The sequence below is a fragment of the Anser anser genome (assembly GCF_964211835.1).
Source record: "Anser anser genome assembly, chromosome: 5".
NCBI classification, from domain to species: domain Eukaryota; kingdom Metazoa; phylum Chordata; class Aves; order Anseriformes; family Anatidae; genus Anser; species Anser anser.
In genome coordinates, this window is record NC_139725.1 from 32,865,104 (window position 1) to 32,877,375 (window position 12,272).

Consider the following 12,272-nt stretch of genomic DNA (forward strand, 5'->3'; position numbering starts at 1 on the left):
TCTCTGTCAGCAGTATCTGTCACTAAAAATCAAAACTACCAAGCTACCACCTGTGTATTGTAGTTTATTTAAATGCAAGGAACTTTTTCCTTCAAAAGACAAAGTAGTTGTTACAGCAACACTTAATCTTTCATCTGTTTTACAGGACAGGAAAAAGGCTCTGGAGGAGATGATCGGATATTACCGCTTCTGTAGCTCCTGCGAAGCATTTCAGTCATGGATGAAAGAAAAAGAGAACATTTTTCGGACTCTTCAGCCTCAAGCAGACAATGTGGAAGTCATGCAACAGAAATATCAGGTATCCCTTTTCTCTGCTTGCAGATGACCCCTTTTAAATCAGACTGACCTTGGGAGAATGGATAGATATCGGAAGGGAAGTTTTGAGAGTCCTTCTTTTGTTGCAACTTACAGTGTTGTGCATAGATCAGATATTTCTTTGGTATAAATTAGGTCAAGCTTATTGAAGCTGATGCAATTATGTCTGTTTAACTTCTCCTGTGGACATGATATCATGGTAAAAATATCATCGTGTAAAAGGTTTCTTTCTGTGGTTTCTGTTACGGCACTTAAAGAAAAATGCCATGTGAAGAAAAAATCCTATTGTGCACTTGCATCCCTATGGAGTGGGACATAGGTGCATAGACATAGTGTGCACACCAGGAGGAGTCAGAAGGTCTATAGGGGAACTGCATGTGCGGGTCTGTATTGTGTCAGTAGGCAGGTAAATGAACAGCAAGGTGGAGATGTCACCTGTCAAAGTAGAAGATGAGTGCCTACAAAAAATGATTGAGAACTGTGTCCGTAGAATTGGAAAGAAAAAAAAACAAACCTCAAGTTCTTCTTTTTGTACCTTTTCTGTTTTAGAGTTTCTTAACAGAACTGGCTGCAGGGAAAGGTCAACTGGGAGAAATTGAAAATTTAGCTGTTAAATATGGAAAGAGCAGTCCTGGCAAATGTGCTGAAATCCAGATTTGGTTGGAAGAGATCAATAACAGGTAAAGGTGCTACTGGGAAAATGGAGAATGTCACCTGGTGGCAATTGGAGAGCTGACCTTTTTATGCCTGATCTAAACTGCACTGAGATTTCCAGCCTGATAGATTTTTAACTCCCAGAACTGGCCTGAGGGTGGGTTTCGTATGTAGCTGAAGTTTGCTGAGTTCGGTTCCAGCTGTCACCAACGGCATGGGAATGGAGCAAAAGGTTAAGGTGCTGCTTCCTGGGGCCAGCAGTCTGGGGCTCCCAAGAGGAGCTGGGCCTCACAGCCAGGGCCCATCAGGCACAGGGGAAGCTTGTAGCCCTAATGATGACAGGAGAGGCTGCAGTCAGGACGGGAAATCCATCTTTGGTGAAGTCTGAGGGTCTCAGTCAGCAGGGCCATGCCTGGGCTGGAGCAGGGCTGTGATGCAGCCAGGCTGTAGCTTGGGCCAAACCCTGCAGCACAGCCTCTGAGGAGAGCAGCAACCAAGGGCTGGGGTCAGCCCTGGCACCTCTCCCTTCCCTGCCAAGTCTGTCCCCGCAACCACCAGCAGAACAGGGCCCTTGAGCCTGGCAGCCGAACCCCCATGGGGGAAGAAGAGGCACTTGGGCCTGCATGCTGGCCTCCCCTCACAGCATGGCTGTCACTGTGCCTTGCACAAGCCTTCGCTGGGGGAGCCTGCTCAGGACTGCCCTGGTCACGGCCAGGGCATGTGGGTCCCAGGCCAGATCAGAGTCCCCCCAGGGATGTGTCAGGGGGACACATTGCTCCATGGACCAGGTCCCACAGCAACAGCTTATGGCTGAAACAGCCTGAGCTGACAGCGTACAGCAAGGGCTGGCTGCTCTGTATAGGATGGGGAGCTGGGAGCCAAGGGGATGGGGATGGGAGAGGGGCCTTGGCAGGCAGGGTCAGTCCCACAGGAAGGCAAACAGGGCAGGCCCAGGACGGTAGCCAGGGTCAGGTGTGAGTCCCAGCTGTCCCCACTGTCACTAGCAGGAAGAGGGAAGGCCTCGGCTGCACTAGCTCTAGGCTGGTCCTGAGCCCGATGTCATACATCCAGGACTAGTGGGTTCCCTCAGGCCCCTGACACTCAGATATTTAAACTGCAGCATAAGGAAAGGACAATGTGAATCCATCCTCAGGTAACAGCAGTGAATTCAAATAGTTCTATTTATATTGTACTGCAGCAACTGATTTGGTTAATTGGTTGGGGTGAGGGTGCCCTTAGCAAATATTGAAAGGAACAGTAAATCCTGTTTGTCTTCACCAAGTATCTTTGGTACCTGTTGTATACATGTCCCTGTACATTCCACCCAACTGAAACTGTGAGGCACAGCCAGGTCCTAGTTTTAACCAGTGCTGTTTATTTGCATCATGTTCAGTATTTCTGGTCACCTGAACAGGATTCCCTTGTTTGAGATGTCACTGTGATGAACTCTTGAGGTTGCTGGGGAGCACTGTTGTTCACATACTCAGCCCACTTAAGTTCTGATGAAGTCTGTTACATAAGACTTCAATGAGTAGAAAAAGGATATATGCTTCCCTTCTTGTTTTCTGAATTCAACTCAGAAACAAATCTCACTCTGGCTAAAACTTTGTGTAACAAAGGCTACACACTGAATCTGTTTTTTAGGTGGTGGCATGTTCTGAGGTAGTGGCTGAGGCTACATGCAGGTAATCGGGTTCTCTCTCTCTCCAAGGTGGGAACGCATGGAATCGCTGAAGGAGGAGAAGGGATCAGAACTGATTGGAGTGGCTGATGTGAAGACCTTTCTTCAGGACTGTCAGGGCATTGGAGTACTACTACAAAACAAGATGGTACAGCTCAGGGATCTGGAACCAGGGAACTCACCTGCTGGGCTGGAGTCAAACAAGCGCAAACTGTCTGCAGTTGAGAGAGAGGTCCTGGTGATGGAGAGGAAAATTGAGTACTTGAGGAGTGTTGCAAAATCGTAAGGAATCTGCTCTTTGTTTCTGTATTCTTTGTTAATTTTCTAAGATCACGTTGTAAATAATGGCTATGAAGAGAATGAGCAGCCTGTGAAGTTTCCCTTGGAAATTCTTTATAGTATTATTTCTATATTATTTTATATATATTGTTTCTATAGTATTATAATATAGTATATGTTTCTTTAGTATGCCTATGTGATTGATGAAGTGTTTGTTTCCAGGCTTTGCTGTTGTAGAAGGAATCTGTAAAAACCACAGGATTGTTTGTGGCTCTGTCAAATTGTCTCTACTAATGGGAGTTAATTCCACGTTTTGTATTTGTTATCATTTAGGTCCTGAAAGACAGTAATCAGGGGAAGCAAAGATGAAAGAAGAAAGATAACAGAGAATTGTGCAGTAGGGTTTGAATTTGAAACAGGAATTTAAAGATTTTTACTTCTTTGAGTCTTCTTTACATTCACAATGGGAATGAGTTAATTGACCCACAAGAATGTTACCAGAGTCTTTCAAGAGGCTGCATTTTATTCAGTACACCATTTTCACACCAATATTTCTTTCTAGTTTAGAGTATTTGGTGCCTTAGCTGACATTCTTTTTAACAGAAATGTAAATATTCAAATCTATTACTTTTAAAGAGCCTTGTCTCAAGCTTTAAATGCCTGAAGCCGTTCATCCAATTGAATGTATTTGATTTCTTGCTGCAGCATTAAAGACACCAACCCTGCGGAGAGCAAGGCCATCACGGAGCAGGTGGAGAACATGGAGAGGCTTTTGACAAAGCTCAAGTTGGAGACCCAAAAGAAGCGGGACGTTCTGCAGCAGGCTCAAAATCAACAGTCCTTCCTGCAAGAGAGCCGCAGGCTTCTGCTGTGGGGAGAAGGCATCAGGGAGAAACTGAGCAGTGAAGAAATGGGTGTGGATGTGGCTTCTGCAGAGCAATTGCTGAGGGAACATCAGGACCTTCTGAAAGAAATTAGGTCTCAGAAGGAAAGGTAAAGAGATTCTATCAGGCTGGGCAGAGTGGAGTGATATTACAACAGTACTGTGAAGATGAAACTTGTCTGTCGTGTACATAAATTGTGCATGAAAATTACACTGAGTGTTTATTTAAACGCTCATGAAACTTTATGTCAGAAGGAGATGGCTGAACACAAAATCCAGTTATTTTTTGCATTTTTATACTGATGGCAAGAAGGGGGAAATGTCTATTTGGAGGAGTGTTTCACAAGCTCTCCTGACACTGGAATAATGCCACCTGCACTTTATTTCATTTCACCTAGTTCTTCTCTTCCTAGGCCTTATGTTTCCAGTTGCTATCATCTTCAGTTCTGTTCCTCTGTATCATTATCAAGTTCCAGATACAGAGTTGAATCCTCTTGTCCATTTAATGGGAAAGCCTATTAATATGGGTTTTCAAACCAAATAGGGAAATCTTTCCTACCACCTCTAGCCTGTATCTCTGAGCAAACAACTACATGCACTTTGTAGTGTACAATAATGGCTAGCAGGGAAAGAGCAAGTGGGAGGGAGGAAAGCTTAGTGTCTAGGTACTGCTTAGAGAAAAATTAGCTGTGGTAGAAGAGAATTCATATGCTCTCATGCAGTGAGGTATCACTTTTCTTTCTCTCTGGAAGATTTGTGCAGCTAGAAGAGCTTGGGCGCAAAGTAATCCATGAACAACCCAGTAACAGCAGGACCAAAGATGTCCTACAGTACATGGAGAGGCTTGCCCAGGAGAACAAAGAGCTGGAAAAGATATGGGAACAGCGACAGAAAAAGCTGCAGGATGGCCTGGAATTGCAGAAGTTCAACAGGGAAGGAGACCGTATCAATGCTGCCCTCTCTAGCCATGAGGCCTTTCTCCGGGGAGATGACCTTGGGGTACGTACAGCAGCTGATTTTGTTTCTTCCTAATTCCTCTCCCCATCCAGGGAGTCACAACAATTTTCTTAATTAAATCAGCTTCCTCATTCTTATAGTTATGGCATTTCATACTTTGAAACTCGACTTTCAGGTTCTTATTCATGTTCTTATGTTCTTATTCATCATAATGAAAAGGAGACACATTGTCTCAAAAACATTTTTAAAAATAGCTAGAGTTGTGATCTGTTGCTGTGTTTGCATGTCAGATGATTTAAAAACAGTTCAGTAACCAGTTTGGTGTCTAATGCTAAAAAAAGATTTTGAGCTTGAACATAATTAGTTTTTTTTCATTGAAATAAAAACCTCAGTTTAAAAAAATACGTTTTTTCTTTTCAGTAATTATGTTTAAAATGTTAAACCAAATGAAGGGAAAAACCAAATGCAGATCATATTCACAAGATCAGTGAAGGAGAATTTTATTCTCCTTCACTGGAGATTTTATTAATTAAGGCCATGCTGGCATATAGATGCAGAATACAGATTTTCTTAAAAGGTGAAAAAAAAACATAATTTAGGAACAAAAATAAGATGGGGAAACAGATATGATACAAGCCTAAACACATCTGCTGCTTGTTTAAAGCCCTGAACGTATTATGCATGTGCTAAATGTACAGTGTCCATCTGTCTGAAAGAGAAGGGGGATAGTAAGGTCCTTTTTTTTTTTTTTTGCTACAGAAACAACATATGACCTAGAAAAAAATTGTTCAATTTTTCTTTCTTAAATGCAGGACCATGTAGATGCTGTTCGAAGCCTGCTGAAACAACATCGTGAATTTGAACAAGTGCTAATGGTGCTGAAGAGACGAGTTGAAGCACTTAATGAAAATGGGGTGAACCTAATAGAAAGCAGGCACTTTGCGTCTCACGCGTGAGTCCAGACTCCTTCCCTCTTTTTGTTCCAAGGTGGGGTCTAGAAAGAACAGGGATTCCACAGGAAGCATTTAGTTTTAATAAATGATCCAGTATGATTAGAGTGAAATGAAAATCTTTCTCTAAGACAGGATTCAGACTCCAAGGACAAAGGGCAATGGCTTTAAACTAAAAGAGGTTAGATTTAGGTTAGATGTTAGGAGGAAATTCTTTACTATGAGGGTGGTGAGACACTGGCACAGGTTGCCCAGAGAAGCTATGGGTGTTCCATCCCTGGATGGGACATCGAGGCCGGGTTGGATGGGGCTTTGAGCAGCCTGGTCTAGTGGGAGGTGACCCAGCCCATGGCAATGGGGTTGGAACTTGGTGGTGTTTTAGGTCCTTCCAACCCAAGCCATTCTATGATTCTTTTTCCAGACTGTGATTTGCTGGATGAGGGCAGGGAAAGGAGAGTATTTTAGAAAGATATAAGCTTCCTGTTCTCTCAGAACAAATAAGTGAAATGTTCTAGGTTAAAAATGGCATTTTACAGAACACTAGAGTAATTCTCCTTTTATCGTAAACTATGTATAGTGTTAAAACTGCTTTAACATAAGCACATTAAATGCTTGCATAATTCATTTTTTCTTTCACTTATCAGTATCATATATGTTTATAATGTATACAGTATGTTTGCTGTTAAAAATTTACAAATGACTTCACAAGGAAATAAATCATCAGGAACAGCTCCTTTGTGTTGTTCTGGAAGCTCAAGTGTCATCTGTAATTCCTTTACTGTGATAGACCCACTAGAAGCTAGAAAAGGGAACTCTGCATAAAAAAAGAATTAGAAATTGAGGGTCATAATGGACCTCTTAGGTCAAACAGACTGTGGTTTTGTGATAACAAGTGATAATTTCTTGAAAATTCCTTCCACAAATTCATAAAACTGCTCTTAAAACCAGATTTCTTGCCAAATCTACTACCATTAGAAGGCCATTCCAGAGCATCATTGCACTTGTATCACAGGTAAAATTATTAGTTAAGGTGGAATAGTTGGGTCTAGGTGTTGTAGTCAAACATGCATGACTGCAATTCATGAATGTAACACAGCTATACAAAAGGAAAATCCAGAGCAGCTGGCAAGCATTAGCTGCTTTCCAGATGAGTTGTGCATGGTCGTAGGACAGGGCCATATATCACTTCCTCCTGTCAATAGATGTGTTGAACTAGATTCCAGTGATATCACACTAATGAATACAGTATAACCATGGGCATCTATATGACTACTACTACTACATTGGACTTGTTATTTATCTTGGTAGTATCGAAGAGAGAATGGCTACACTCCGGCAAAGATGGGAACGGTTGATACAAAGCAATGCTGAGAGAAAACAGAGGCTGTTGGATTCCCTGCAACTGCAGGTAAAATGACTGAATCTGCAGATTTAGTCAGGCATGCGTGAAGTAATTTCACCCCTTGGCTTAGTAAGAGACATATCTCAAACTGCTGAGCATTCCTACTGCAGCTCACTTTCCACTTTCTCTTTGGTTATGAGACAGAGAACATCACTATCCAGAGAGGAAGTGATGCACTGGTGATAGATCTTCCAAAGCTATAACCAGAGCAAAATACAAAAGCAAATATTGAGACATCAAATGAAAAATATCACCAGAATGTTTTACCTACTGGATAAGTTTATTCTACTCGTTACTTAATATTTTTCTGAGCCTTAATCATTTGGCAAAAATTAACATTTTACTCTAGATTAAAGTAATTATGGAGAATATTTAAAGAAAGTGTTACTCATAACTATAAATGGATGACTTCTGGCTCACATTCTGAATTCCTAGTGACAGTTTTTCTTCAGAGCGATGAGATCAGGTTCTGCTACTGCAGTGTTACCTGTGCTTGTTCTCTTGTGCTTAAAGCAATCAGTCAAGTGTTACAGTTCGAAAAGCATCAATTAGAACAAGATTAACTTTTTTTTGCATTTTAATTTCATTTTAATCAGGTCTTCATCATTATTGTTTATTGCTTTTATTTGCTATACATACAAAGAAGGACTTTACCTCAGGGATTTGATTTTTCCGGGACACTTTATCGTGGCTTTCTGTTGTAGATGCAAATTTGGCAAGTTCCCTCTATGTCCCTTAGACTCTGTTCACAAAACTTTTTCACTCAAAGGGTTTATAAAGAAATGAATAAACAATAAGTATGATTATTATTCTTCCTATAAGGTGCCCTACATGAAAATACCTACCAAAGTACACAATACATAATTGGGACACACCACTTTATGCTGGTTATATATGATACTTACATTAACAGTACTTTTGGAAAGAACTTATCTTCCAGTGCTGAGACACAAAGTGATATGGGAAGGTTAGACCACATATCATTCAAATAGTGTGTAAAAAGTGCATACCTTTGCTGACAATAGAATTCAACAGATTAGTATGTATTGTAAAAAGGGACTAAGAGATATTACTCCGAGGGCTTAAGAAGTCAATAGTTCAATGTCATAACTCCTTAATTAAGAGTGCTGGTTATATAGAACAACTTTCATATGAAAATATAACATATTTTCTAACTCTTGGAAAAATCAGGGCTTGATCCTAATGGCAAGGATGGCAAACCCACACAAAAACATAAATTAAATCTATTTAATCCTATTTGTTTCTGTAAGGAGTTTAATCGTGATGCTGCTGAGCTTTTGATATGGATGGAAGAGAAGTACAAGATTGCATCAGACGAATCGTATCGTGATCCAACAAATGTTTTACGCAAACTGAAGTGGCATGAGGCTGCTGAGAAGGAAATGATGGCTAATGAGAAGCATTTTGCAACACTAATAAAGGTGAAGGCGGTTTTGGAACTCAGTCTTCCATCTTGTACCAAACTTCATAGAAGCTGATCTGCTCAAAAAAAAAATAAAATAAAATTGTGCTGTGTTTCTCCAGAAAGGAAATCAGATGGTTCAAGATGGCCATTATGCTGCAGTTTCTATACAGAACAAGATGTCAGAGCTACAAAAGAAGTGGAAGGAACTATATGGCAAGATGATAGAGCGAGGCGACAAGCTGAGACAAGCTGGGCAGCAAGAACAGCTCATGGAACTGCTCCAGGTCAGGAGGTGGTGGGCTGCAGAGGGGAGGGGTGGCCTAGGAATCTGGTTACACTGTTGATATGGAGTGATCCTCACAAAAAAGAGCAGAATACCCTGCAGATAAAAGTATATTTTAAGATGTTTGGATATCAGACAGATCACTGGACTTTGCCTACAGTCTCAGGAGAGAAACCCCAATATAAGGCCAGTTTAGCACACTAAAGCTATGAGCAGGACAACAGTGCCAGCATGGCACCAAGACGCAAAGCTGATGAACTCTGGCTCAGCACTGCATCTATGTGACTATCGAATACTGAGAAACAGATCAAAAGTATCTGCAAGATTAAACACTATGCAAACATGCCGGCTTGCTTGGAGTCGGTTTGAGGGTTGGAGTCATGGCATTACATTAAATAAGTAATCCACGCAAATTGTATGAGAGGAACAATATGCTGTGAAGCTGTTTCCAGATACTAATATTTAATGAAACTGCTGTTGTATTGAAATTAAAAGCTAAAATTTGAAGCCTTTGAAGTTTGTTTTATATAATGTCACTGAAGACAGTTCAAAGAGATGATTTTGTAATCGTGTACTTTAGTGGCTGGGAAAGAAAAGTACACCAAAATAGAAAACAAAGCGAAGTATTCCCAGGAGATGCCTCTTATAGACACCTGGCATCGTGTTACCAAGAAAGAACATACAAATTTAAAAATTGTATCCAGGAAGCTGTCATGGGAATAGCTGAGTGAAAGAAAATGATGTTGCAAGGTCATTATGAGTGTGCAGTAACCTTTTCCCGGTAGGATGCCAAAAAGAAGATAGAGAAAATTGAGAAGGTTCTTCAGGAATCAGAGACAGGCCATGATCTGCGCTCCAGCCGTGATCTACTCAAGCAGCACAGGCAGCTAGAAAATGAGACACGTGAGCTGGCAGAGAAAATGAACTCCATTGTGTCTCATGCGAGGAAAATGGCCACCAATCACTTTGACTCCCAGAGGATTCTGGAGGAAACACAGAAATACCTGAAAAGGTGAGGTACCACTCTCTTTGTGTTTCCACCCCTTGTGACATAGCATTTTTTGTTCCACATTCTAGAAGATGTCTTTCTGTTGATTAGGTTTAACCCATGCTCAGGAATTATTTTTCCTACTGTTTCTGCCACAATAGTGCTTTGGTCTGTACATGCACAGCTGCCTGTTGACCCACCTCAATCTTTATTGCTGGAACTTACTTCTTGTCTGCTGCCCTCCTACTCTGGTCCATCGGTTACCTATAGGTCATCCAGCTGCTTGCTAAGAGGAGCAGTGATCCAGTATTCAGTAGTGACTAGCTTCCTTAAAACATCACAGGACAAGCCTATGGCTTCAAAAATGTAAATCTTTTTTCCCTCTACTGGAGTTTGTTGTTATCATATAAGTCTAAACTAAAAAGTGGACTGAAATTCTCTTTCTTCCAAAGAACACTACTATAATGGCTGGAAATTGAGGCATGGATAGTGCGTTAACTGTATTCCCCTTTAGATGTAGGCTTGCTAAACAGAAGATGAGTGTTAACTCTCCACTAGCACTATATATTGCAGCTGCATGATCCATGCATGGCTATATTACTGCAAAGCCTTATCAACAGCTTCACGACTTCATACAGCTCTGGTCCCGTTTCCTCTGCCCTCATGTCAAATCCCTTCCATACGTGCCAGAAGTAGCCTTCTGGAGAAAGGGTTCTTGTATGTACAGCCAGTACTATCCATTGAAGTTTAATTGCAGAGGTAAGTGTCCAGTGTTCTCTTATCATTCCTGTGGTATAATAGGCCAATTCCCTTTGCAGGACTGGGGTAAAGCTTTGTTTAACATATATTTTAATGGATGACCCCTAGGTTTGAGTCTTTACAAGCACCTCTTGATGAGAGACGTAAGTTGCTGGAAGCTGCAGTGGATCTTTACGAGTTCTACCATTACCATGACATGGAGATGAATTGGATTAATGAGCGTTTGCCTATTGCCCATTCTACCAACTGTGGGAAATCTTTGGATGTTGCTCAAAGCCTGTTGCAAAAACACAAGGTAACTCCTTTAATCAAGTGTATTATAGCATGTTGGCACATTGGACTTCACCTTGGTCTGCAAACCAGCACCTGCAGTGTTCTCCTTTACTTCCAGAAAGGCTGTTGCAAGCAAAATGTAGTGGCATACTCTTGCTGAAGTATGATTCCAGCACATTGAGACAAATCAGCAATGTGGTGATGATTTCCAAAACAAACAAGGAATTCCTGTAGGATCTACAAAATTTGTCATGTTTTACAGTATTCCAATTCTGAGAAACTTTATAACTCTTCCCATTAAAAGTGGAAAAAAAGCTGGTATACCTCACACTAAATAGAAGGAGTGAGTTGCTTTGTGCAGTGGTCTTAGTAGAATATTTTAACTCTCATATGCTCATACTATTTTAGTTCTATACTTAACTGCACTCATTGTACGTGCAATGTCATCTTGAGGTAAGTGTGGTATCCCGTAGGAGAGCCTAAAACATGGGAAGGAGAAAGGGTAGAATCAGGCCAGAGCACTGGGCCAAGGACTTTGGTGAGTAATGCTGAGGTTGGAGGGAAGTTAAAGATGCCTGCTGTCACCTTGCAGATCCTATCTCTTCCCTCAACAGTAGTACTAACAGCAGAATATTATACAAATGGGAATAAGACTGGCAGCTCAGGCTGCAGCTGTTGTGGAAACCAACAGTCCTTGTGCTCACTGGCATAGATAATTGCTACACTGTGCTGACCATCACCAGCTGCCAGTTTTGTTTATGACTAGGAGAACATAGAAATGTCTGTATCATCACATGCCCTTCCTTTCTTCCTCGTTTTTCTTTTTTCTTATTCCCAGGAATTGCAGGCAGAAGTGAATGCTCACAAGCAGCAAGTCCAGCGGGTCCTGGATAAAGGAAGGACAATGATTGTGGGCCAGCATCCATCAGCTCAGAAAATAAATGAGAAATGCCAGGAACTTGTGACTGCCTGGCAGGGCCTGGAGAAGGCCTGTGAGGAAAGGATGAAGCAGCTGCAGCACTCAGTTGGCTTCCAGGAGGTATAAATTACAGCAGAGTACTCACAGAGTAGCTTTTGCAGAGAAACAAGAGGACTAAAGTTTTGAAGTGAATTACAAAACAGCTTTAGTCTCTCCCTTTAATAGGCCTGGAATTCACTTAAGCTACTTGGGGTGAGACTCAAGGGAATGGAGGGCTGGGCTGCACAGCTGAGTGCAGCCTCCAGTCCAGAGTTGGTGCTCTAAAGGTTTAGCTTGGACTCTGTACCCATCCCTTATGGTTGAGTGTAAGACACCCATTTTTCCTAATAGTACCTCCTTTCTCAGTATCTTTATACAGCATCAGGCTTTGACTTAAGTAATGCAAAGGAAATCAGAAAAGAAGTGATCTAACCTGTGTCTGTTGAAAGCAACAAAATGATATT

General features: G+C 41.5%; 1 protein-coding gene across 2 annotated transcripts in view; it reads left to right on the top strand.

Annotated features, from left to right (window-relative positions):
- The window catches only part of SPTBN5 (spectrin beta, non-erythrocytic 5), a 98,847-nt gene that overhangs the window by 19,411 nt on the left and 67,164 nt on the right, over window positions 1–12,272 (top strand). For both annotated transcript variants that reach the window (XM_083836480.1, XM_083836481.1), the window contains 12 exons: window positions 146–298; window positions 865–995; window positions 2,681–2,932; window positions 3,635–3,922; window positions 4,565–4,811; window positions 5,582–5,721; window positions 7,028–7,127; window positions 8,393–8,563; window positions 8,667–8,831; window positions 9,616–9,842; window positions 10,686–10,872; window positions 11,689–11,889. In XM_083836480.1, the coding sequence (XP_083692606.1) occupies window positions 146–298; window positions 865–995; window positions 2,681–2,932; window positions 3,635–3,922; window positions 4,565–4,811; window positions 5,582–5,721; window positions 7,028–7,127; window positions 8,393–8,563; window positions 8,667–8,831; window positions 9,616–9,842; window positions 10,686–10,872; window positions 11,689–11,889 (2,262 nt within the window). The remainder of the gene's footprint in view (window positions 1–145; window positions 299–864; window positions 996–2,680; window positions 2,933–3,634; window positions 3,923–4,564; window positions 4,812–5,581; window positions 5,722–7,027; window positions 7,128–8,392; window positions 8,564–8,666; window positions 8,832–9,615; window positions 9,843–10,685; window positions 10,873–11,688; window positions 11,890–12,272) is intronic.